The sequence below is a fragment of the Poecilia formosa genome, unplaced genomic scaffold, assembly GCF_000485575.1.
Source record: "Poecilia formosa unplaced genomic scaffold, Poecilia_formosa-5.1.2 Scaffold54, whole genome shotgun sequence".
Lineage (NCBI taxonomy): Eukaryota > Metazoa > Chordata > Actinopteri > Cyprinodontiformes > Poeciliidae > Poecilia > Poecilia formosa.
The window spans coordinates 2,740,501-2,768,491 of NW_006799993.1; the positions used below are offsets into that span (position 1 = coordinate 2,740,501).

The 27,991-nt window shown below is 36.3% G+C and overlaps 1 protein-coding gene across 1 annotated transcript; it reads left to right on the forward strand.

Annotated features, from left to right (window-relative positions):
- On the forward strand, positions 1-27,991 carry itpk1a (inositol-tetrakisphosphate 1-kinase a). The gene is made up of 5 exons (XM_007553145.2): positions 1-245; positions 626-791; positions 8,632-8,656; positions 21,884-22,009; positions 27,670-27,991. The coding sequence occupies exons 2-5, from the start codon at positions 697-699 to the stop codon at positions 27,871-27,873; spliced, it is 450 nt and encodes a 149-aa protein (XP_007553207.1). The 5' UTR covers positions 1-245; positions 626-696; the 3' UTR covers positions 27,874-27,991.

Sequence of the window (27,991 nt, forward strand, 5' to 3'; positions counted from 1 at the left end):
TCCCAGGGTTTTGTCATTTCCGTGGCGTCAGTGAAGGCAGCAGCAGGACCCAGGGTGTGTGCAGTCAGGCAAGCTGACAGAGGGAGACAGGGAGAGGGAAACACGGGGAACATCTGTGCCTGTTTCAGCCGTGTCCGTCTTCGGTCTCCTCGGGTCTCTCTGCGGTGGTCGGACCGGATCATGGACCGGTCTCTGAGCTAGTTCCCGAGGAAAACACAGACCGACCCCCGGAGCTAAACCTGCAGGTTGGTTAGCTGTGGGAGCCTCCCTAACTGGTCTAGTCAGTTAGTTGATCCGCAGGTTAACAGCTGGCTGACGGCTGTGTGATCTTCTCACACAACGAGGATGAGCATCTGAGGTTCGGATGAGCGGGTTTCAGCGTGGGGAAGCAGCTAGCTTCAGTTAGCTTCTCAGAGTCACAGCAGCTAGCCTGCTAGCGTTAGCAGTTAGCAGCGGAGGGAATGAGCGTGCGCGCGCGCGTGCCCAGACACCCAACATATAAAAGCAGAAAGCTCCTCCTGCGTGGGTCAGGAGTGTTAGGTCCACTCCTCCCGGGACTGATTGTTGGTGTTTATCCCCGCCCGTGTGGTTGGTTGGCCGCTGACTTCCTGCCCCGTCCCCGCAGGTGGAGCCTCCATCATCTTCCCCATCATCCCCGCCAGTTCCCCCCAGAGGAGCCCGAGCAGCGCAGCGACGATGCAGACCTTCCTGAGGGGCCGCCGGGTGGGCTACTGGCTCAGCGAGAAGAAGATGAAGAAGCTGAACTTCCAGGCCTTCGCGGATCTCTGCAGGTTGGTGGTTCTGTTCGGATGGTTTGGGTCTGGTACCGGGTGGTGGGGCAGGAGGTTGGAAGCAAGAGGCTTGTTTTACTGAAAAGTCTGGAAATCTTCTGGTTCGTCTCAGCTTCACACATGGTGGCACATGGTGCTGCTTCATTTTATACTTTTTACAGTGTTTATTATTATTATAAATGTATATTTTTTTTTACACATGGTGGAATTTTATTTATTAAATTAATTATCTTTATTTTTTATTTTTACATGTAGTGATTTTTTTTTCATTTTTCAATTATTTTTATTTTTTTTACATAGTGGTGTTTTATTTCTTACATTTTTTACAGGGGGGAGTTTTGTTTAGTAAATTTTTTCAAACGTGGCGATTTATTTTTTATTTATTTACTTTGTGTATAAATAAATTAATTTTGTTTATTTTTCTTTACACACAGTGGTGTTTTAAACTTTTAGCTGCCACCAAAGCAAACTAATTCTAAGAATAACCCAAACCTTCTGCTTTTATGGCCTTTCTTACAATAAACCTATAACTTTTTCTTTAATTTCCACACTTGTGAAGTTGTATTTTAATGCTTTTCCATCTAAATGCCTGCAGATTGAAGTCAGCCCCGACTCCATGAGGAAATCCTCACGCTTTATTTTCCATTTAATCCCTCCCAAAGCTTTTCCATCTTCACTTGTGACTCACTCCGGTTCTCCTGTTATATTTACAGCCACGTCTCTGATTTGTAAACGGTTCCAACGTTGCAGCTTGGAGTTAAATCCATTATTTAAACTGCAGTATTCTGAAAGTCAGAAGGTAATATCCAGAGGGAAGCAACAGGAGGAGAGTTTCTTGTCAAGGCTTGATTCCTGTTCATTGTTAATGGACTCTGTCTTTCTGGAGTGTTTCCACCAGTAACAGTGAGTGCACTGGTACAAAGAGCGCTGTGATTTTCTTAGATTAGTTCATCTGATTGTCAGTTCTCTGTATGCAGCTTGTTGGAATAAGGAAGGGCTGCCGTGGGGGAGGGCAACGCCTCCATTATCTTATGTCGCAAACATGGCTGAAGGGTTTTTGCTGTATATCTGAGCTGCAGGATTCCTAAAAACGACGTTTGGCATGTGAAACGGTATTTTTCTCCGCCGGTGATGCTCCCTGAGTAGGTCGCAGGTCGGGAGTGTTGAGTGTATTCTCCCCTTTCCTGCGGCGGCGGTGTTGACCTGATTGAACCAGCTCAGATTATCTGAACGTAATCCAACAAAAACATTTTTAATCTCCTCATAAAACGCCCCACAAACACCTTCTGCCTTCATCCAAATCCCCCCTGCAGCGCTGAGGAGCAACTATTACATTTACCTGAATAACTTTCTGGGAAAATTTTACTTTTAGGAGTATTTACACTGTATTTTTAAATCTTGGATAAATTATTATGAAATATTGCTACACACTCCTGCAGTTTTACTTTGAAAGAATTTGATTTAGAAAAAACTGTTTCTTTTGCCTGATTTTGTCATTTATACAAATTGTTTTGGATTTTGGCCTTTAAAATTCCAAAAAATTTCCACATAACGTTATATCTGTTTGATTATTTAAATTTTAAATATGAAATGTTTGATGTTTAGATCAGTTACTCAATACTTCAGTTTTTATCAAATACTCAGAGTCTCATAATAACTAGTTACAGTTACTTGAGTAACGTTTTGGAAGAAATGTACTTTTAGGAGTGTTTTTACTACTCTGTATGTTTTACTTGAGTAACTTTATTGTGAAATATCGCTACTTTTACTCGAGTAAAATATCTGGATACTCGACCCGCTGAGAGTAACTTCACTAAATGAAGAACCAAAAATTCACACAAACCTGCAGTCTTTGATAAAGTTTCATAAGTCTTATTTAGAAAGAAATTGATTTTGAAAATTGTTTGTTTTGCCTAATTTTATTTTGTATTTCTGTTAGCTATATGAATTATTTTAATTTTGGTGCTTAAGTTACCAAAATTTTCACATAACTTTATATTTTTCTCCATCTTATTATGTAATTTTGAAATATTAAAGGTTTTGATCTGTTACTCTCAATACTTGTTTCCTTTCTTACCAAATACTCTTACTTGACTAATTTCTTCTACTTGAGTAAAAATATAAAGCTACAATTTTAATCTAATCTTCTCAATGCTGCCCTTGGACACAGACTGAACAATGTTAGAAATTAAGTTTAGCCAGCTCTCAACCTCGATTTGTTTTGCGTGCATCAGGTTTTGCCTCTTTTGACCTACAAACTGTGTTTAAAATGTTTCTGTCGCCAGTTCAACTGCCGCCTCTCACTGAAACTGTTTTTCAGGTTCTGTCTGAACTGAGAAAGTTAAGCAACAACTTATCTGTAGGAGGAAGGAAATGATTCAACTGATAACAATATAATGTGTTTGGATATCTGCAGTAGAGTCAGTTTTTTTTTTTTTTTTTTTTTAAATCACAGGAAGATTTTCTAGTTTTGGTCAGTCTTGTCTTCGTCTTTTCTGGGTCCTCCTGTCTGTTGCAGCTGCAGATGAATCCTGCAGGTCAGGAGCAGCTGCCTGCTTTCTGTCTGCGGTGTTCGCTGCAGATCCGACAGCCTTCGGCACAGTCGAGTCTGAATGTTTGATTAAAATGTTTCTAATCTTGACAAGGTCGCTGCGTTCTGCTTTAACAGGGTTGATGAGATTAAACCGGGTCAAACCCGCACACGTTAAATCACGACAGCGACTGCAGGATGTAAACATTTAAACTTGTTTCTGTCAATAAAACACCAGATCACTGCAGGCGGTTACAAGGTAAGCCGTTATCCTCGCGCAAGGTTGAGGTTTGAGTAAATACAGAGTTCAGTTTTCAAGTCAATATTCCATTTATTAAACAGAAAATGTTTCCTTGCACTGCAAAAACACAAAATTTTATCAAATATTTTGGCCTAGTTTTTGAGCCGATATGTCAGTGCACTTAAAATAAACCAAAACCAAATTACAAGTCACTTTTCAGCAAGTTATACGAGACTGTTTTTTGCGAATAATTCCTTAATATTAATTTTAAAAAGTGCTTGTTCTACTGTTAGATTATTTCATTTATAACAAGGGGAAAATGTCTTTTTAATAAACAAAATAATTTCCCAGTAGAACTAGTATTTCTTTTAATTAGCAATAAGGAATTAATTACATAAAACAAGCTCCTATAACTTGCTGAAAAGTGACTTGAAAGTTAGTTTTGTCTTATTTTAAGCGCCCTAATATATTAGTTACTTGGTAAAGTTTTGTGTTTTTACAGTGTGTGTAATAAGTAATAAACCAGATATGAAACCTCTGGCTCATAATAATCTTTAGCTTAAAATAAGGAATGAACAAAAGTTTAAAAATATATATATAATTTAAAAAATGCAGTTCAGCAGTTTTTTTTATTGCATTTATAAATACGAATGACACTAAAAAGTGCCTGTCATGTTTTATATATTTTATTTTTTCTTATTAAATTGAAAACTTTGTGCTTTCTAAACATTTTCTAAAATATTTAAAGATATTTTGTGATGTGCCCATCCAAATAAAATGTTGGTTCTGCACAAATAATGCATTTCCTACTTTAAATTTCAATCAAAAATTGTCTTTTTCCAAAAAAATAACTTGTGGGTCTAAATAAGTTTAATCAAAAATGGTTCTTTGGATGGCTGTGAGAAAGTTTTAGCCAAGTCTTCTTTGAAGAATTGTTTTAATTCAGCCATGTTGGAAAATGTTCCAGCGTGAACGCCTTTCTGTGTTGGAAAAAATAAAATAAAAAATTCACAGTTGTGGTGTTTCCCTTAATAAAAGAAACACAATTAAAATCACATGTGAGTAAGTTTACTTTGTCTCTAAAATTTGATCCTCCAACTGCTTCCTGTTTTTTTCTTCTTGGTTTTTTTTAGTAGTAGTATTGTGTTGTTGCTCATGTGACTAATGTGATGCAAAAATAGTGTTTCCAGTAGTTGCAAGATAAACTAATTTCAATAGGGCCACAAAAAACTCTGCATTCTAGTGCCAAAGCTTTTGATCATAGATATATATTTTTTAATTGCTGTGTTTCCATTAAGCAAATTTAATTTTGAAATGTCAAATTTTGTAGTTATATGGTCAATGGAAATGCACCTCAGAAGATGCTTTTTAAACTCTTTAGCCTACTTCGTGTTGTCAGACAGGTTCTGCTGTGGTGATTATTTCAATCTCAAGTAACCTGGATGTGGAACCGAACTCTTCTTTTCAAAATAAAACGTAGTTAATCACAGACACTTCATAATTTAAAAACGGGGGAACAAATTTTTCACATGTAGCCATGTTGGTTTTAATAAACTAAATAATCTTTTTGGTTGATATTGAAACGTGTTTGATGATCTGAAACGTTGATATGACGGAAAAAACAAAACGGAAGAAATGCTTTTCTCCCGGTTCCTCCAGATTTTCTCCCTCTCTCTCTCTTTAACAATGCATCAGAGCGAAGTGATCTCCATATCTGAGATGGGTTGAAACTGAGGCTCCATTCACTACATGAAACCCGCCAGCTGCAGGATTAAATATCTGCATTGTTGCAAAGCTGTGAATGGCCATGCTGCTGTTACCATGGCGCTGTAAATCAAGCTGGACCGGCTTGTACCAAGGCTTAGCCCGTTTTCGGTTCCTCTCACCTGCAAATGTGTGAGCTACGGATACAAGTTATCAATTAATGAGTTGATGTAAAGTTGATTGATCAATTAACAATTAATTAATAGGCGACAATTTTCTTAAAAACTTGTGTTTCCTCTTGAATCAAGAGGAACGACCGTCTTTCTATCCACAAGCATCCTCATTCCAAACACATTCACTTAAATTGTCACTTTATGGTACATGTTCACATTTTTTTATTGACTGTATATCAAATACATTTTTAATTTAACTGAAGATATGACATAATACAATATATAATATTCAATAAAATACAAAGACTTAAATCTTATTGTATGGACTACCTAGTCTAGGAATTATAAAATGTCCAGCATGTGTAAGTATTGAGTGACACAGTGTTGACACAGAATCGACAGTTTTGCTATGTGTCGAAACGATACATGACGCCTCATATACCCATGAATACAGTTCTGGTTTGGCCGCCATCTTTGTTTCTGTACCAACGGCTCCGCTTAATCAGCGGCCTCTGCTGGATGGCGGCCAAACTACAACACTAAANTAACAATTAATTAATAGGCGACAATTTTCTTAAAAACTTGTGTTTCCTCTTGAATCAAGAGGAACGACCGTCTTTCTATCAGAAAAACTGTACTCAAGGAAAAGTAGCACTACTTTAACAAACAGCACTGCTTCTCTGTAATCACATCTTCGTCTTCGGAGAAAAAAGTCATTTTTGATTAAAAGTTGACGCTTCTCCGCTTTTAAAGTGAAACTTAAGGAGCTCGTTGTGTGCTTATATTTAAAACAGAACCACATGAAGTGCAATTTGCATCCCATACCGGACTCTGTTTGGACCGTAATGTTTACCGTTCTGTAGCGATGGATCCAGCAACACCGATGCGTCGGCGCATGCGTCAAGCCCATAGACCAAAACCCGTGTCGGTGCGCGTATTGGTTTCAGCAAGTCACGTGACCGATGCAGGAACTGTTTCGAAATGACATTAACGCGCCAAACTGTGTTGCGAATCAGTCAATCTGTCAAAAGCATTTGCCAAACGAATTCTTAACCTTTTACAGTATCAACTATGGAGCAGCCTCAAAGGAAAGGTTTCTGCAGTGTGGGACCATTTTGATCTTATATTGGAAAATAAATTTGTTTTAATTTTTGTTGTTTCATCTGGTTCTTGTCAGTTTTTACTTGATCTATCTGAATCCAAATTCAGCTGAAACTGACTCAGTTTACTTTCATATTATGTTCTGCAGGTTAAGTGTCGCACATGTTTGACTAAACTGTCTTATTTAAATAAATCCACCTCCTCAATGTTGAGGCATTATGAGGCCAGGCATGAGAATGAAGTCCCAGATACACCTAGAATAAACTCAGATATACAGCCATTCTACAAATTACTCAGTTGCTTTTTATAAATTATTTCATATACAGTGAACCCTCGCTATAACGCGGTTCACCTTTCACGGTATCGCTGCTTCGCAGATTTTTTGTGCAGTCTTTTTTTTCACAGCGTTCTGCGTCCTGATTGGCCGTATGATTGGTAAAAAACAGTCTCTGTGCTTCTTCTCCATCTGAGTGCCAATAACGTTACGGTATTTAATACAGATTGGCCATTCAGGAGATGAAAACTGAAACTTTGAATACCTGCTGAAAAAAAACTGTAGCCAGAGGCAACGCAAAACCCGACCGGAGGCTTGATGAGATCCGTCGCTCTGCCGTAGATACAGCTGTGAATCTCACAAATCAGGTTGGAGGAGAAGCTTTAATGTCATAACTCCGGATCACATTAAGGCCCGATTGATGCACACGCACATCCGCTGATCTGAAAACAGATTGGTTTCAATGTATTTAATTATGCTGTGTAATAACTGTAAAACAATAAAGGTAACTACTTCACGGATTTCGCATATCACGGGTTATTTTCGGAACCCAACCCCTAAGAAAAACAAGGGTTCGATGTAAATATAGTGTTTACTTCATTTTTTTCTACAGCAGGAGAAGTTTTGTCAAAAAAAAAAAACATAACAGGCTAAATTTCAAAATGTTGTAAAAACTTTTTTTTTTTTAAATAAAAATCTGTGGGGTGAAAAAACAGTCCACAAGTATCCTCATTCCAAACACATTCACTTAAATTGTCACTTTATGGTACATGTTCACATTTTTTTATTGACTGTATATCAAATATATTTTTAATTTAACTGAATATATGACATAATACAATATATAATATTCAATAAAATACAAAGACTTAAATCTTATTGTATAGACTACCTAGTCTAGGAATTATAAAATGTCCAGCACGTGTCAGTATTCAGTGACACAGTATCAACACAGAATCGACACAGTTTTGCTATGTGTCGAAACGATACATGACACCTCATCTACCCATCACTACAGTTCTGGTTTGGCCGCCATCTTTGTTTCTGTACCAACGGCTCCGCTTAATCAGCGGCCTCTGCTGGATGGCGGCCAAACTACAACACTAAAAAAAGGTCTAAGCGACCGTTATTAGTAAACTCATTGGTAAAGACTTTAATCCAATAAATCATAAATCGACAGCTGTTGACAGTATGTTGATTAATTGTTTGTTTCCCTACTTAATGTGAGCTGTTCTGGTTGGGTTCTGAGTTTGAGTGATGGGTGTTTTATGGATCATTAGTTCCTATCAAAGATGTAGGCTAACTCCTGGCAAGTTTGGATTTAAAAACAAAAAGAGAAGATGTTAATTCTTTTTTTTTTTCAAGAAAGTACACATTTTCTATGTATGTTCTACAAAAGTAAATTATTATGATGATTTGGTCAAAATCAAATTACCTGTGTACCTTTCCGGAGAAGACGAAATGGTAAATATAAATGAACACAATGAAGCTATTTTTATTTATTAGAAGATAAAAGAAACAACAAATTATGGAAAAAAACATACAATAATTACACCAACATTAAACAAAAATGGAAATAGTTTAAAAAAAAATTATTTTTGAGCAAATAATATTTAAAACTTAAAACGGATGTGGTTATTAACCATTCTGCTATCTTGTCTGGTCTTTGACATGAATATTTAATTAATGTACCTGATGTACCATTCAGTTAGTAACTTTTATTGGCTTCACATGACATTATGATATAATAATGGTAGTAAATTTTATTTGACTTGTTTTAGAATAAAACTAATGACTTTTTCTTTTTCTTTTTTCAGGAAAAGGGGAATAGAAGTTGTGCAGGTACGTGATCCCTACCTTTTTGTTCAACTTTTATTTTTTTTGTATGACTTAATTGATGATTTTACTCTGTTGTGTGTTGTATAAGCAGCTTCGTATGACATGGAGCGTATTAATCTGTTAATATATCAATTTTTCAAACTGTTGACAGATTATCACCACTAATATTGGTGTTGAAAGGGCAAATGCTCTTTATCTCCTAAATATTCTGCAGTAATTAGATTCTGGTAAACTGAGGGAAGTAAAGAATGAAGTTATGAATGATTAACTGAACACAGCAGCCAGTCTGCAGCCGAGGAGGAACCCCGACTCTTATCTTCATTCTTTTCTTCTGGAGGGAGTTTGGAGTTTCCTACGTTGTTTTCATCCCTTCCTGAAAGTTATTTTCTTCTTCTCGCTGTCGCGATTACATAAAAAGACTCAACAAAATTTGTGTTCTGGGAACTGTCCCAAAGTAAAAGGTGCTTTGTTTCCAAGTCTCTTCTGGGAGACAGCGGGTCCGAAACGTGGACAATGGGAGACTGACGTTTAATCCACCTGTTGTCCACTGAATCTATTGTCTTTACTAAAGATCTGCAACCTGCAGCCCTCCTGGCCTTCCATATGTAATAAAGAATTAACAAACGTTTAACAATATAAATGTAGTTAAAAAATGCAGTTTAGCCGTTTTTAATTTTTTAAATTGCATATCTGCAAAAGAATGAAACTAGAAAGTAGCAGAAATTTTTGTAGATCTATTTTACTACTTATTAGAAAACGTGCTTTTTAAAAAAAAAAATTGTACAGAACGAACTGAAGTGATTAATTAGATTAATCGTGATTAATCGATTGTTGAAATAACCATCAACTAATGAAGTAATCGATTAATCATTAACGGCAGACTCTGTTTAGTGAAAAAAAGCTTAAAGTACAACATATCCAGTGCAGCAATTAATCCAAAACTGTAAAAAAATAAATATATATATTCTTTAGTTGCAAATGCATCTTTTGCTATAAATGATCAAGTGTTCACTAAAGAAATGCTGTTTTATTTCATTTTAGGCAATTAAATGTTAATTTTCATATTTAAAAATTTTTATTTATGTGCATATTTAAAGTATTTTTAATATTGTATAAAATAGTTGTAAGTGGTTAAAATTTATTTTAAAAATCGATTAATCTTTAGTGAAATAATCGTTAGTATCACAGGTTTTTCTAAAAGAACTAAATATTTACTGTTGTGTTTTTTTCATGACTATTTGTCTAAATAAAGCTTCTAGTTTAAATAACACAAAGCTTATAAATAAGATGTGTCTTTGCCTCGATTCGTCAGGCCTGAAGTTTTGTGTGTCAGAAACGTTTCCTGACAGAGAGAGTTTGGGTCGCTGCCGGGTTAGTGGGGTAAGAGCAGGATGCTTAGTGCAGATAAAACCCATTTCTGTTTTGCTCATTCGCCGTTCATTTGAAGCTTTAAAGACGGCCGGTTTCAACGCTGCTGCGTTGACAGCCTTCAGAGGAAGCTGGTAGGAGATGATTTGTCTCTTTCAGTCTAATCAGCTGGCCTTGTCCCTGGAGAGAGACAGAGCAGCTGACCCTGGCGGTGACAGCTCGACCCTGGAACGATAAGCAAACCCTGGAAAAATAAATCCTTAAAGCAGCTCGTTTACCATCTTCATGTTTGGTTTTAGCCTAATAAAACATAATAAACACGGTTTGTTGGTTTTAGACTGTTTTTGCGCTGCTAATTTAATCGACGAATGAAGAAAATAATCGTCAGCAGAGTCAGAAATAAACCAAAAAAATTTGATTGAATCAGGAAGGGAATGATTTGCACTTGAGATAATTTACTCTTACTTGTTAATATTAACCAGGACTGCAACTACTATTTATTTTAGTAGTCAATTATTCTGATGATTAATCAGTTTAATCTCAGTAAAAGATTTTCATTAAACACTTAAGCTCATTCTATACTAATGCTGGAAATACTTTTAAAACATACTTTTCAAATGTATTTCTAATATTAGCATAATTTTCTTTTTTTTAAATAAGAAAATAAACATTTTATTGCCTAAACAACATATCATTCCTATAGTGAATGCTTAATCATTTGTAGCATCTGCAGCTACAAAAAAGAAAAATACTTTGTCATTAATTTGTGAAAAGTTCAGCCCTGTTTGCTTGACTTAAACATCAACACAGTCGCTAATCTGTTGAATTTTTTGGATTAAGCAACTAATAATTGGATAGAATTTTTTTATTTTTTATTTTTTACAGAATTTGAACAAGTTGAAACTGAAACTTTACAACTTGAGGACTTCTGGGAATAACATATTTACAAACAAAGGTGTTTTTTTTATCTTAAATGCAAAATGTGTATGTATTTGGTACAGTTTTGGCTTAATTACTGCTCTGATTATGTTGTTTTTTCATTAAGTGGTCTTTTTTTGACCCTGTTAACGATTAAATTAGTTGACGATTATTTAAATGATCAATTAATCACAATTAATCGTTTCAGCAGAGATCTCCAGTTATTTTTGACTGTCTCCATGTGTGCAGATGGTTTCAGATCTGTTCTCTGTAAAACAATTTACTGGCAAAGGTTTCTTCATCCTGAATTAAAACTGCATATGTGTTTTGTATAAGTTTGGCTTAATTACTGCTCTGAGTATGTTGTTTTTTCAGCAAATGGCCTTTTTTGAGGCTGTATACTCCAGTTAATGAGTGATCAATTACTAAATTAGATGCCTATTATTTCAGTAATCAAAATGATTAATCTGATTAATCGTTTCAGTCCCAGTTTTATCCAGTAGGTTTTATTGCTCTGGGGTGTTGGTTGTGGTTATGGTCTCACCCTGTCTTTGCCAAATCTGGCTTCCCCGGGGATCTCATTTTGTGTTTCCATTTCGAGTGTGGGAAAGCCGTCCACTTTGATCCCCTCAGGACCGACACAGATAGAAACAAAAAAACAAAAAAGGTTCTGGACGACTATCCGAAACACTCAGATCTTCCTGTTGCGTCCTACTTGTGTTTGCGTCCCGTTATTGCTGCCCCTGCAGCTCCTGAGCGCGTGGATCCATCCGTCATCTGCACATCAGCTGGTCGGTATGTCAGAGCTGATGAGATTAACTTTGATCCGATATTCACTCACAGAGAGGGGATTCTGTTGTTTCAGTCTGAGGAAACTCATTGAGTTGGCCTCTGTCATTACTCTAAGTGTTTAGAAAAGCATGGAGGCTGAAAAACAAAGTCTCAGGAGTCTGTCAGGTTTAACAGTGATGATCTAGGACCGCGTTAGGCTTCATGTGGGTGGGTTCTGGCTTCTGAGAGGTTTTTTTTTGGTGAGAATCAGGTGATTAATGACATTTATCACTAGGACTTCATCATATATTGAATTGCGTTATCGATGTCTCCAACACTGGCGAACAAAAGAATTCAAAAATAGAAAATACTGCAGGAATACAACAATAATAATAATAATGGCCTACAATGCCATGTAGGCCTGTCGCAATAAGCAATAAAGTAATTAATTGCATGATGAATGTTCATTTGCATGATTTATTATTTTTCCTTTTCCTATCTTTCTATGAAAAACTGGATGATAAAAGTCTTCATTCTGGTGCTTTGGTCTCATCTTGCCCTTTTTTGAAGGACACTTTTGTTTACAGAGACTTCATGATTAATTTGATTTGTTTTGTTTATTTACTTTGAATATTTAAAAATGTCTTCCAGGTCGAGTGTTAAATGTTAATTAGAATTTAAAATTTATTGATCTTTAAGAATGTTGTCTTGCATTTTTATTTCATTACCTTTAAGTTACTTTAAAATGATCTCAAAACAACATTATTATCATTTATCGCAATAACTTCTGGGACAAGTTACCGTCCAACAGAATTTGTTACCGTTACAGGCTTAGTGCCATGCATGCAAATTTTGAAAGCAAATGATTAACTTTATTAGTTATTATTAGGGATATACAGATATGAACATTTGAACCAATATCTGATATTAATTGTGCTGACATGGTCGATAACTGATATTTACCAATCTGATATACTGTATTTCCAGACTATAAATCAATTTTTTCATAGCTATGCTGGTCCTGTAGCTAATAGTCCATAGCGGCTTTTATATATTTTTTTTCTCTTCAGGATGCATTTTTTGTCTGATTGTATTCACACCAGCCTTGTTTAGTCCACTTTAATCAAACTCCAGTTCGTTTGCCTAGAAAGTCCGGTTTTTTTGTGGAGGTGTGAAAGTGTAATAAAACTGATGTGGACCAAAAAAAAGCAAACTGTGGTCCACCTAAAAACCTCGGTTTGGTTGAAGTGAACTCTGGTGTGGTTTGAATGCATACATATGTGGATGCAAGCGGATCAGAGATCACTACAAAAGCAGGAAGTGGACCATAATGCAAGGCATTCTGGGTAAATACAACCAAAACAAACGTGAGAGTCTGGAGTAAGTGGGAGAAATATTTTGTGGCCTTTTACTAAAAATAAAATAGAAATCCTGCAGCCTCTAAAATCTGACGCCACTCCATTTCTGTTTACATTTTGTGAAGAAGGAAGTTGTTCTGTGGCATGCAGCCTTACTCATCACTCTGCACAGTGAGTCACTAAAACACTTCAGGCCTGGTTTGTTGTGGATTTAAACCCAGTGGAGCAGAACCTTCTCCCTATAACATTTAGATGATAACATCGTTCGCTTGTGGAGCATCAGAGCTCACTTTAACCTGCTACTGATCCAGTTTTTTACTCTGAGCTTCATCACCATCACAGAGCGCAGTCTTCTTCCTGCTGGACTCTGGAGTATTGAAGAGATCCCATTAGCCTAATGAGATCCCAGCCCAACCTTCCTGGAGGATTTATGGTTTCAGGGGAAATCCTTCATGCCGGTCTCATGTTCTCATATTTCCTCCAGACTCTAAAACCTTGATTTTCAAATTGAATGTAAACTTTATTTTTATCTGAGAAGAACAGTTTGGACCACTTAGCACCAGTCCAGTCAGACGTCTTCTTTGTGGTTTTCCTAGAAGCTGAATTTTGAGTTTTCATTTGCTTCAAACCAGAATCATAAAAAATAAACAGATAAACAAATTTGTCACTATAGCATTGGTGGGCTCCACTAACTAAAAATTAGTTGCACTAATCATAAACATTAGTTCTGCTAAAGCACTACACCAACACAGTATTTAGGAGAAGCTAAATTACTATAGCTATATGGTTTTTACAGAGGCTAATGCTAAAACGCTACACCAACACAATATTTGTTGGAAGCTAATGCTAAAGCACTATTTTCAATTCAAATCATATTTTCCTTTATCAGCAATTTAGTTTTATATTTTATAATTTACGTGTTCTATGATGCTCTTAGATATTGTACAGTGATCCCTCGCTATAACGCGGTTCACCTTTCGCGGTTTCGCTGCTTAGCGGATTTTTTGTGCAGTTTTTTTCACAGTGCATTGTGTTCTGCATCCTGATTGGCTAAAATATGTGTAATACAGATTGGCCACTCAGGAGATGGAAACTGAAACTCTGAATGCCTGCTGAACAAAACTGTGGCCGGAGGCTCTGCTGTAAAACAGCTGTGAATCTCGCAAAGCAGCTTGGAGGAGACGCTTTAATGACACGACTCCGGATCACATTAATGCCGTGATTGATGAACACGCACATCCGCTGACCTGAAAACAGGTTTTGTTCTTTGTTTTCCATGCAGAGTATTTAATTATGCTGTGTAATAATTGTAAAAACTAAAGGTAACTACTTCGCGGATTTCACTTATCGCGGGTTATTTTCGGAACGCAACCCCCGCGAAAAACGAGGGATCACTGTATTTATGTTTATTTCTTCTTGAAGGTGTCTGTTGCCTCATTCCACACACAAAATAAATGGTTCATCAGATTGTTTTAGCAACCAGAAAAAGCTCAGTGGTGCTAGCTTGATGAGGTCTGGAAAGGTTGTGGTGTTCCTCTCTGGGCACAGCTCAGCCCCACAGCGGCTTTTCATCAAAACTGGAAATATATTGAGCCCTGACCTCCCCTCTCCCACCACCATTTGCCTGTTTTCTGTTCTGTCCATCAGAACTAAGGCCCAGCTCTGCTTTTTAGTCCCACTGGGACTCGCTAAGACGTCATCGGACGTTTCTGCTTTCAGCATTTAGCCGGACTTTTCTGCTGAGCTTCAGCATGAACTCTAAAGCGAGGTCAATTTGTCTACAAAATGTGTCTGCGAGCGGGTGATGACCCCCTCCCCACTGCTGCACAGTCCTGTTTTTATGGAGAGGCCCGACCCTGGACGGGCCCTCTGTGTTGTGTAAGCGGGAGATTAAAAGCCGTGCCTCGGCGGAATTAGAGATTCGGGTCCAGCAGGCCTCATCACGCTGACATTGCTGGCTAAACAGAAAGCAAAAGCACGTCACAGCAAGTCGTCACCGCTGCTCCGAAACAGCTAGCCTCCGACACCCCAGAACAGATTCCCAATGGTTTCCAGGAGCAGAAAGGAAATTAAATGGCTTCTTTTAAAGCAGGCTAACTTTTGGTCCCAACAAACTCAATAAGTTGTTTACATTCCTGCTTTATTTGCAGTTTTACTTGTAGATAATATTTTATTTATTTTGTGCACAAATATTCTGGCATATATTTCTAATTATCACCTAGAATAGAAAGATAAAAAAAATCTAGAAAACAAAACTACTCAGTTGTGTTTCCTCTAGAAATTCAACTACCAATTATTTTAGTAATCAATTCTCACGATTAATTGATTAATCAGATAATTTCTTTAAACATTCTGCAGGTTTTTCATGAAAATATTAGAAAAACATTAAAAGATGCAAGTAAATAAATTATTTTTTTTACATAAGAAAATCATTTTATTGCTTCAAATGCAATAACGGCATTATTTTACTGAACGCTTAACATCAGCATGTGATAAAATACTTTTAACATCAGCATGTGAAAAGCTCAGCCCTTTCTTTCTTTCTTACTTAATATCAGTACAGTGTAGAGCTGATCTGTTGGTTATTTTTGATTAACTGGTTCGTAAATGGATAGCAAAAAGTCAAAAAGTGCTTAATAGGGAATTTTTTAAAATAATTTGAGCCAGGTGAAGCTGAAACTTTGCTACTAGACAAGTTTTGGGTAGAAGATATTTACAGACAAAGGCTTTTCTTAATTTTAAAATGCTAAATTTATATGTTTTTGGTTAAGTTTTGTCTTAAGTACTGCTCTGAGTAAGTTGTTCTTTCAGCGGATAATCTTTTTTGAGTCTGTGTTTATTGTTATTTCATTAATCTGTTCATCGCTATTAATCTGATTAATCGTTTCAGCCCTAATTTGCTCTAATAAAATTTTTCTTCTTCCTTTGCACCTGCATGTTTCCATTTACCTTTAACTTTTGATGGATTCCCCAGTAAAAGACAATAAAAGATGTTTCTATTTCTGTACTAATTTAATGCAGTGGAGAGAAAAGGTGTTTCAGTTAATTGGAGGAACACCTGCAACTAACTATATTTTAAGGCCACACGTCAAACTCACTTTGCAAATACAAATAAATCTTCAAATACCTTCAATTTTGTAGACATCTCCTGTTGTCTGATAAAACCAAAGTAGAACCTTTAGGTCATAATAATCACCGTTATATTTGGAGGAAAATCATTGATGCTTGTACCAATATAACTGGGAAGTATGGGAGTGGTGGCATCATGCTGTGGGAGGCACTTCAAAGAATATTATGTGGAAATATTGAAGAATCACCTGAAGACATCAGCGAGGAAGTAAAAGTTTTTCCGCATATTGGTCTTCCAAATGACAATGACTATAAAGTGGCTTCAGAATAACTAAGTGAATGTTTAGGTGTGGTGATTGTAAAGCTTTGAGCTCAAACCTAGAGAGAGTTTATGGGCGTAATCTGAAAATGCGAGTGAGGTGGCCTACAAACTTGATCTAGTTACTCATTTCAGTCAAGAGGAATGGGAAAAACTCCAGCAAACTAATGCGAGAAGCTTGAGGAAAGAAACCCAGAAACATTTTACCTTTACTGAAGAAACGTATATAACCATGTGAATAAAGACATTAATAAATAAATCTCTGACATATTCTTTCTGTCATTATTGTGAGATTTAGCAAATAAAAACAATTTTGACGATTTTAGCAGACCTAAAACAAGAGAAGTTTGGTCTGATTTAACTTCACACAGTGAGATAAAAATGTTTTGGTGTATGTAAACTTCTGGTTTCAGCTATAAATATTAGACAATTAAAACACAAAAGGCAATGTTTAAATTAAGGCGTTTATTTGGAAGGGGCCTATTGAAATCTGATTTTGAAGGATGTAGAAACTGTAACCTAAGTTTAGGGATGAGACCATTAATCGCGATTAATCACGATTAATCACGATTAATCGGTTATTGAAATAATCATCAACTAATTTAGGAATCAATTACTTGTTAACTGGACTATATAGATTCAAAATAATTCCATTTGCTGAAAGAGCAACACACTCAGACCAGTAATTATGACAAAACTATACATAAACATATAGCTGCAACTGATTATTTTAGTGATCGATTATTTTATCAATTAAAATTCTGGTTCAAACTGTAAATATTAGACAAGAAACTAATCAAATGCAGTGTTTAGATGTAGGCGTCTATTGGGAAAGGGGAAAATTAAAATCTGATTTGGAACAATGAAAAACCTGGAATTTGGGCTTTGGGATAAAACAATTAATCCGATTAGTCATGATGAATCAATTATTTAAGTAATCGTCAACTAATTTAGTAATCAATTAATCGTTAACTGGACTATTCAGATAAAAACAAAATGTAACCACTTAAGCTTATTTTATACAAGTTTAGAAGTATATTTTTATTTTCATTTCTGTTATTCTGCAGCTTCTACCTTCTCGATACTCTGGTGTCGAACGTTGAGGTAAATATTGTTTAAGCTTTATGCTGATTGTTGTCCATTCTGCATAAATCGATGTATCTGTAGTGACAGAAAAGTGCTGACTGGGTTTGACAAGGAGGAGCTTTATGATCTGATATGTAATCATTTATTTAGTTATGCAACTGGCCCAGGTTTTCCTGTCTAATTATAATATTTGGTGCTTGTTTCACTCATTATTTGGCAACTAACCCAAATGTAAGTTTACTCCAGGGTTGGAATGCTTACGCAACTATAAACGCCCCTTTACGATATGTTTGTCATCGACTGGCATAGTAACTACAATATATCTGAGAGTTTCTGCAGCCGGTGTCTGCATGCTACTTTGGCCTGCAGGCGTGTTTCTGCAAGTAGATGGAACAAACCCGAACACCTTTGAAACAGAAAGAAACCACAAGATAATGTAACATAATAAGCAGTCTGGGAAATTGGGTCAGTGTAAAACTGTTGTTCGGACACGTCTCTTCAGGTTGAAACATGACCCACTGATTAGATTTTAAAGGAAAAGTTACAATAATAACATGTTTAGTAACAAATGTTCTCTGGGTTTTCTGTTACTACAAATAATCAGGCCTTCATTAAAGAAATGCTATGTTGCATTTTGACAATAAAATTGGACTTTTCTCATATAAAAAGAAATGATCATTTATTTTAATTGTTTTAATATATTTTGAATCTTGCATGAATAAACCTAGGTTAAATGAAAAATCAGCAGAATGTGAAACATTTTTTATTCGATTAATCGTCAGAATAATCAAAAATAATTGTTAGTTACACCCATAAAATGTAAACATTTTTTGTAGTTTTGACTGCTCTGACTATGTTGTTCTTTTAGCAAATGGCATTTTTATGAATCTGTATATGCTACTTAGCATTTAGTTGATTACTAAATTAATTGGTGACTATTTTAATAATAGATTGATCACGATTAATCGTTTTATCCCTAAGCCTAAGTTCCAGTTTTTTCATTCTACAAAGTCAGATTTCAGTTGATGTTAATATACCAACTCTGTACTGGCAAAGTATATTGTTTATGTTAGTTTGTTAATCGATTACTAAATTAGTTGACAATTACTTCAATAATTGATTAATCACGATTAATTGTTTATCCCTAAATTCCAGTTTTTACGTTCTTCAAAGTCAGATTTCAGGTGACGTTAAGATACCAACTCTGTACTGTCAAAGTGTACCGTTTATGTTAGTTTGTTAATCCATTACTAAATTATTTGGTGACTATTTTCATAATAGATTAATCATGATTAATCGTTTTGTCCCTAAGCCTAAGTTCCAGTTTTTGCATTCTTCAAAGTCAGATTTCAGTTGATGTTAAGATACGAACTCTTTACCGGCAAATTGTATCATTTATGTTAGTTTGTTTAGTTTATTTAAAACAAGGACAATGTGAAAAAAAAACATTAATAAAAGATGCTTTGTGGCAGATTTAGCTTAAGCTAGTTTCTATCTGTTGTCAGGTGAGATAATGAAACAGATATGGTAAAACATACATTGAAAGTCTCCATTCACCCTATATATACAGTAACTGTACACAGTGATTGCAACCCATCCCCACCTTGAAGAATCACTTTGCAGCCTTCTGTCTCGGGTCGGCCTCGGACTGTAATCAGTCACCTATCCCTCACACCTCTCACAATCATTAACCAGTTCTGGCTGCTCTTGGCCCTAAACCAACTGAAACTGTAAAGGTTTACAGCTCCTTCATTGATCCACACCTGTGTAACAAAGGTGTGTATTCACCATCAGCTGACTCAGAGTCAGAACAGGACAAAGAACAGTGGGGTCCTGCTTCTCTCTGGCCTATTTGCTCAGGTGTGGCTCTGATGTTTTTGTTGGCTAATGATCCGCCGGGGCCTGCTAGCTGATTAGCTAATGAGTTTATGTCCAGTTGCGTTAATAAACTAGCTTTATTTCTCTGAACTCCCAGTTTTCTGAGCCACATGTAAAACAAACTTTAGTTAGGGAGACTCCAGTTATGCATCAACGGAGGCCTCAGTCTGTCCTTCCTGTTTCTACAAATGTTACATCACATGTATTCCCTCGGTTTGTTAAACCTGCGTCTCCTGTTGGACTGCTTCTTCACTGCTTAGTATGTTAGGCTGCCTTTCAGTTAGCCTTCAGGGGAATGCTAATGAGGTGTTTCCTTGTTTCTTTTGAATAAGCCCTGTAGGATCGACCAGAAGGAGGCTGGGAGGCTTTTTACAGATAGTTATAGAAACAGCATATTTACAGCTCTGTAATTCATGCTTTCTAGTCTTAAAAAACAACAAATAAACATGTCTCATGAAACAGGTGATAAGGTAAAAGACAAACTGATACTGCAGGAATGTTTGTTTTGAACTTTAAAGTTATTTATTAGAAATGCAAATAATATTTGCAAGTTTTACGAAGAGAGTTAGGTACTTTCCAAACTTGTTTACTCTAGTTGCAATCCCTCCATTTTTGGTTTCAGGTTTAATTCTTGAAAAATCTGGATTTTTTTTTTTTCCACCAATGCGCTCCTTGGCCTTCCATAGTTTAGATGGCTTAAGGCGGCCATCTTGTTTGACAAACTTCTTTTACAGCTTCTATTTAATTGGACTTTGAATTCAAGTCAGCTCTACGATAAAATATAAAAGTCAGGCGAGAATTTTACTATTTTTTTTAGTGAAATAAAGTCATAATGTTACATGAATGCAGTTGCACAAATATGAGAATAAAGTCATATGACGATAAAGTCTATTAATATGAACAGAATAAAGTCATTATGTGAATGAAGTTGTAATTCTATGAGAATGCTAACATAAAAAACACTATTTATCCAAGTTTTAATTAAAACAACCTGTTTCTGATAAAATTGCATCTTTATTCTGCTAATATATTGACTATATTCTCGTAATTCTCAAATCACAAAAATACATTTTTTTAAAAACATTTCCTCTCATTTATAATATCTTTTTCAGAAAATGAATCTATTACAATTGGAAATCACGTCTTGTATGAAAACAAGCTGATATTTTGTTTTTAAGCCATATCTTCCTAATTGCAGCTTTTACTCCCAGCAATCTCTCCTGCTGGTTTTTCTTGTTCATCATTGGAGGCTGTATGACGTTAGGAAGAAGCTGCATTTAGATATTAATGCTAAATATTATGATGATGATGATGAAATCTGTTACATTTATTCCACATTTCCTTCTCTTCTATACGCCCACTGCTCTTTCTGATGTCGGATTTATCTCGGCTGTGGGCAGAAAAGCCAGTTAAAGCTGTGAAACGTCAAGCACACCTTTATGATTTCGATATTACAGACATTTGATATTTAGAGTCAGTTTTATATTTATATTTACTGCAATGCATTAACTGTTTAAAGACTTGCTGCTTCAGTCCTGGTCGGCGTTGGCTCGTTCCTCCACACTGTGTCTGATGGAAACTGTATAAATATCAGCTCAGCTTTTTAAAAAATTCAGCTATTTCTGCTGAAAAGGTTTTGCTCTTCGCTCCAGACTCCCACAATCCCTCCTTCACGTTCCCAGTTTCTGCAGAAGAACGATGTATAGGTGGTCAAATCTAACCGGTGTTACACTGGAGGATGCTTCATAAGAAACCATTAAAATAAATCAATTCTGCTGACTGAATACATCAATTTATACTAGTGCTGCAATTAACACTTATTTTAGTGATTGATTATGCTATCAGTTATTCTGATGATTAATCGGATAAAAGAAAAAGATCCTACAGATTTTTTTAGTTAAGACAGTTTTATAAGCCATATGTATTTATAAATGAACAAATAATTCAATTCCTTGTTGAAATAATAAATGACGATTAATCGATTAACCTGATATTCTGTGCCAGTATTAGAATACATTAAAAGGTGCACATAAACAATTCAATTCCTTTTATAAATAAGTAAGTAGACATTTCATTGCTTAAAATGTAGCAGCATAACATTATTTCAGTTGAATAATGACAAAGCTATTTACAGATGAACACTTTTTAATCTTAAATGCAAAATGTCTACATTTTTTGCACAATTTTAGCAAACCGTGTTTTCTTTTTTTTAAGCAAATGACCTTTTTAGAGTTAACAATTAGTCAATTACTAAAGTAGTTGACGATGTTTCAATAATCGATTAATCGTGATTAATTGTTTGAACCCTACTAAATGGTTTACAATTTGAATAATTATTGCAGGTTTTCAAATCAGTTTATTCCAGCTGATTTCTTAGTTCAAAACGCAACACCTTTTGAAAATAACAGCTTGAAGGATTTGTTTTGATCAGAGGCGTTTATTTCTGTTTTCTTCTGCCTTCAGCTGGACCTGAGCCAGCCTCTGGAGGACCAGGGTCCGCTGGACCTCATCATCCACAAACTGACCGACCTCATCCTGGAAGCGGACCAGAACGATTCACAAGCCGTGCTGCAGGTCCAGAGAGTACAGGTATGAGTGCCCGGACAAAGTCTCAATATAATCCACAAATCCAGCGGATCAAAATTAGAGAAAGTAAAAAATTCACTTGCAGACATTTTAATGGTGGCAGGTATTTTACTGCTGGACTGTAAAAAATGCAGCTTGATTCTTAACTGGAACTTAACTGGGTTCATGTTGGGTCGACATAGCAGCAGGGTTGGGTGATATTGTCTTTTATTGTGGTATTATTGTGATAATGGTAAAGTAGGGGTGTCCAAAGTGCGGCCTGGGGGCCGTTTGTGGCCTTTGGATTGATTTGGTGTGGCCCCCGACTGCAGTTCAAAAATTATACACATTTGGCCTTTAGGTCCAGATGGAGACTTTTAATTTGTAATAAAGGTAAAAGATATTACTAACATGACTTTCTTACGCAGGAAAATGTAAAGTACAACACAGAGTATTTGTATTTTTGTAACCAAGCTTTTACTGAAAAGCCAACTTTACTGCACCCAAATCGGCTTTTATTCTTTCTTCAACTTGACCCAAATCATGTTCTTATCAATGAAAATTAATTTATTCAATCAAGCCCAAAAGAAACTGAAAACTAGATGACTTTCTTAGGGCCAAAGTAGAAAAATAAGTCCATTAAAAAAAAAATCTCAGAAAATTTCTACCAAAAAATTAATCTAATTTTTAGAGAAAAAAACTAGAAAATTTGTGAATTTCAAATGTCAATAATTTTCTAGAAAATGTCTAAGTTTTTGAGATTGTTCACAAAATTTCAGAGTTTTTGGAGAAAATGTTCACCTTTTGTCTATGTACAATGGCCGTAATACACCTTCATAAAAATCCCGTTCCGGTTTTGGATCTACAATAAATATTGAGTTACTTTGCTGGATTTTGGGTTTTGCTTTTTTAGTCCACTTGGCAAAACTTTTGGACTCCTCTGTGATAAGGATCTTAATTTGATAAAACTATTATTACTTATTTTTTGGTAACTGTTTGAGTGTGACTGCATGGGACAGCATTCATAGCACCATAAAAATAAATATTGTTCTGAAAAACATTTCCAGGACAAACATGCTTCTTCAAGATCCCACTTACTGAAGAAAGTGTGATTTAAATTGCTCTACTTCACACATTTAATCAGATTTTGAAGAGCAAACAGTATGATTTAGAAATGTTATTTTTGTAATTTTCTCTGCTGTCAGTTTTCTTTTTTTTTAATTTACTATCAATAATTCAAATTTATTGTGGCAGGATAAGAAATTTTTCACGATACAACGATACATTCCCACCCTACACAGCAGTCACCAAAGCCTTACCTTTGAGGGAAAGGAAGTGCCGCCACTCTTTCTAGAATAAAAAAAACTACAAATTTCCAAAGAATCAGTTCTTCTGAGGCTGTTGTGAACACTCTGATTATATAACACTGTGCTTTAACTGAGTCTTAAGCAGCATAAATCCAGGTCAGCGAGATCCAAACAACTCGGCCCAGTATGTGGCGACATCTAAGGGTCATGAGACCCGGCAGCAGTCTGAGAGATTTGCTGCCGGTCCGTATCTGCTCTCTGTTTGCTGCCAGAGACAGTAAACATTTATGAGGTTCATATTTTCATCTGAAACTGGTCCCAGTTCAGGGAATCGGGTCATCAGCTGAACTTCAGCACTTGGTAAACCTGGAGATCCGAGGTGAGGATCCTCCCACTGGGAAACGATCTGCTGTTTGTGTTTGTGTAGCTGGCAGAGCAGCAGATTGTGTATAATGAATTTATTGCTCTGACTTTGACCCGGTCACTCCAGCGGATTCATAGAAACTGGGATCGTGATCGGCGTCATGACAGTGGTTCTCCTGACACCTTTGGGAGGAGAAACAGGAAGTCAGAGTGCAGCGTTCTGGAGTTCTGGTACAAGTGGTGGTACTCAAGGAGAATATGAAGCTCAGTTACGCCCAAACAGCCAAATAAGGCATAACATTATGACCACTGATGGGTAAAGACCACCGATTAACTCTCCATCATGGCGCCTGCTAGTGGGTGGGATATTTATGCTTCCTTTAACAGCATCCTTACATAATAAGATTTTAGTCTGGTCAGTTCTGCTTATTTTGAGCTGTTTTAGGGGGTCTTGTCACTTCAAATCTAAAGCTGCTGTTGGCTACGCCCCCAATCCAGCATTTACACTCACATGTGAAAATGGCTGCCAACCCATGCACAATATACAGCCGTACATCATTGAAAAGCATTTGCAGAATGCAATTAATTAAAAGACAAGGTTTTTTTGTCTTGTATTTACAGACAAAAATAAAACTTTGTAAATATGTTTTACCCTAAACTTCACCAGGTTCAAATTCAATAAAGAAATACTATGTTGTTTGTTTTCTTATTTTAAAAAGGAATTAAATTATTGATTGTTTTGCATCTTTTGATGTAATTATAAAGTATGAAAAGGCTTAAGTGAATAAATAAAAATCTGTGGAATGTTCCAAGTTTTTTTTTAATCTGATTAATCAATTAAGTGTCAGAATAATAGATAGAATAATCCTTTAGCATGATAATTATTAGTACCAGCTCTATATCTAATTTAGTGCCATATAGCAGATATTTTTGGGGTGAATATCAGAATTGGGCCGTTCAGACTGCCGTGAAAAATGTTAATATGAGTCGCATTTTGGTAAAAAAACAAAAAGAAAGAAAACCATAGCCATAATGTTTTGACTCATCAGTGTACATTTTGTTAAAAGGTATTTCTCTCAGAGGAGAACAGGTCGGGCTAAACCAATCCTGGGTTTCCTCTGTGTTTACAGATCTGTGAAATTTATGAGCGTTGTCTCCTTTCTTACCATCATGCTGCTGTTATTTTAATGAATCTTTGTGCTGCAGAGGAAGAAGCATTCCTCTCTGTTACTGCTCTTCAGTTAAAACAAAATGTCATGCTTGGTTTCTCTGCAGTGACTCAGGGGTTAGAGCTGCGCTCCGTGTTGCAAAATAAATGCAGAATATTTCTCTGGAGCTGGCCGAAGAACCGAACCCGGTTTCTACAAACATTAACTGTGTTCTGGTGGATTTACAGCCTGATGTAAATCCAACCCGTTTGGAGTCAGTTGATGTAAATGCAGAAATATGCCTGTATGTATTTTATGTGTTAGAGGAGATTTGCTCCAGAGCAGAGAAACATCAGCAGGCCTCTCCTACGCCCACGCTGACATACGTCTGGCTGCTTCTCTCCTGCAGCACCTGCTGAAGAGACTTTTCTCTCCTCCCCCTCTCCTCTCCGTTCTTCTGTTTTTCCTCTGAAATTCAGAAGAAAATAGAAGGTCTGGTGAGTTTCAGCATCTTGTATAACATTAGGGCTGAAACGATTAATCGTGTTGGATTGATGATTGAAATAATCGTGGACGAGTTTAGTAATCGATTAATCGTTAACTGGAATCAATAAAGGCAATTTGCTGAAAGAACAACACACTCAGAGGAGTAATTAGGCCAAAACTGTACAAAATATATATATACATTTTCAAGGTTTTCCCCAAGAAAACTTGCTAAACCCGGTGGTTCATTCATCCAGCGGCCCGTCATGTTTTTAAGTTAAAAATTGGAAGACTAATACCTGAACGTATTAAAAGATGCAAGCATTTAAAAAAACTTAAATAAACAATGCTAAGCCTGGTGAGGGAACAAGTCCAGCCTGGTGGTCCACCAGGCTTATAATACACTGGGGAGAAACCATGCATTTTACATTTAACATAAAAAACCATAGGTTTTACCCAGATCTCCTCAAGTGGTATAGTTTTAGCTTCACCTCATTCAAACTCTGTAAAAATAATTCTCCTTTTAAACAGGAGATTTAAAAGGAGATTCTGCAGATTTTTAATTTAAATCTTTATAATATTAGACATACATGAAAAGATGCTGATAAACAATCAACTTCCTTTTATAAATAAGAAAATAAACATTTTATTGCCTAAAACGCAATAACACGGCATTGCTTTAGCTACTTTGAATCTGGTGAAGCTAAAACTATGAGGCGACTTGTGGAGTTTTGGGTAAAACGTTTAAACGTTTTATGGTCTTAAAAGTAAAATATATGTATATATTGTATAATTTTGGCTTAGTTATTGCTCTGAGTGTGTTGTTCTTTCGGTAAATAGCCTTTTTTAAGACTGTATCCTCCAGTAAATTAGTAAATTAGTTGACGATTATTTCAGTAACTGATTAATCACGACTAATCCGATTAATCGTTTCCGCCCCAGTAGAGATACTGAAGTACCACCAAGCAGACGGATCTGTTGAATGCGGAGGGGGGTTGTTGGGTGTGGAGAGAGTCAGCAGAGTCACAAACAGACAGCAGGAGTGGAGAAAGAGCGTGTGGTTATGTAAAGCAGGCGACCTCATGCTGACCGAGCAGCCGGCAGACAGAGACGCGGTGATGTAACCTCCACAGAGCCGCCGGCGAGCATCGAGCGATCCGCCAAGCGCAGACCGAGCCGCGGCCACGCTCCGATTCAGGTTTACATATCCAGGGACGGAGATGTGTGAGCGGAAAGGCGGCTCCTGGTTTTTGCTTGTGGTAGAAAAGCAAATCAGCAACTGATCAGGGACGGAGTAATGAAAACATATTGGAGGTGAACAAACAAGAAATCTCAAGACTTCAAATAGAAGTTGAAAATTATAGTTTTCAGGACACAGAAACCTTCGGTTCACTCTACAAGCCAAAGCAGCTTTAACTACGGTTCGCTTGAAATCCCTGAAAATGTTTGAATTTCAATTTGGTGTTTTCAAGATTTGGAAAGTGCTTGAATTTTGTTTGAATTCCTTGAAAGTGCTGGATATTCAAACTGGGCGTATTTGTAATAAAGTGTAATCTAACGCTGGATTATAAACCTAAATTTGGAAAACATTCTTTATAATTGACACAAGATAATAAAAAAACTTTTTCATTGTCTGAAGTTAAATCAGACCATTTTTTTCTTATTTTAGGTCAGGATTACCAAAATTATTCATATTTGTTAAAATATGAATAACAAAAACATTTTTTAGAGATTTTTTTGTAACTTTCTTTATATGCATTTAATTTGAACAAAATGTCATTTACCTTAACTGATATGTTTGGAATATTTCAGTGTAATAAATATGTATTATTCCTAATGGCTCAATGATTTATCGATAGACATTTGAAATTGTTGGTGTGTAGTAAGAGCGACGCTTCAAAACTTTAAATTTTGCTATATTTTAGTTTACCTTTCCCTGCTCTGGAATGTAAAATACAGTAATAAATTATGTCAGAGTGAAGTGAAACTGTATTTTTTTAGTTAATTTTAGTTTTTATCTCCAAAGTGTGGTGCTTGAAAGGTTTGAAAAGCTACCTTGGGAATCCTTAAGAAGTGCTTGAGTTTTACTGTAGGAAAAGTGTTTGAACCCTGACCGTAACCAGGCTGCCGTGAGTCTTTGTTCGCTGCTTTTTTCTTATCTGGTTGTCTAGAGAACATCGAAGCACAGAGAGGAGCTGCAAACTCGTCATGGCCATAAAACAAGCTCCATTTAAATCATCTGTTTTATGGCGATTTAGGAAGAATTTCTGTGATGTGGTCTTATATCACGAACATTAGCCCCTGCCAGTGGACTTTAAAACATCAACCTGATTAAAACCCTGAAAATGAGCCCAGATGTTTTTGTTTCCATCTCCGTTTTCAGGACTACATTGACGCACACCCTGAGACCATCGTCCTGGACCCTCTCCCCGCCATCCGAACCCTGCTGGACCGCTGCAAGTCCTACCAGCTCGTCCACAGAATAGAAAAGTGTATGCAAGGTAAGACTGCTGATTGGCTGACCGCTTGCTTGTTGCTGCATAATCAGGCCGGAAGAGAGAGTTTTGTTGAATTGTTGGACAAGTAGATTTTTTTTAAAGAAATTAAGGAAGGAGGAGGAGGAACATGTTGGACTTAAGCAAGTTTTTGCTTAACAGAGGGATTGTAATTTTTCAGAGTTTCATCATCCATCAGCAACCTCACAG

Coding starts and splice junctions, on each gene's coding strand:
- itpk1a (XM_007553145.2), top strand. CDS start 697: ATGCAGACCTTCCTGAGGGGCCGCCGGGTGGGCTACTGGCTCAGCGAG. Junction 792..8,631: donor GCCTTCGCGGATCTCTGCAG/GTTGGTGGTTCT, acceptor TTCTTTTTTCAG/GAAAAGGGGAATAGAAGTTG. Junction 8,657..21,883: donor GGGGAATAGAAGTTGTGCAG/GTACGTGATCCC, acceptor TTCTGCCTTCAG/CTGGACCTGAGCCAGCCTCT.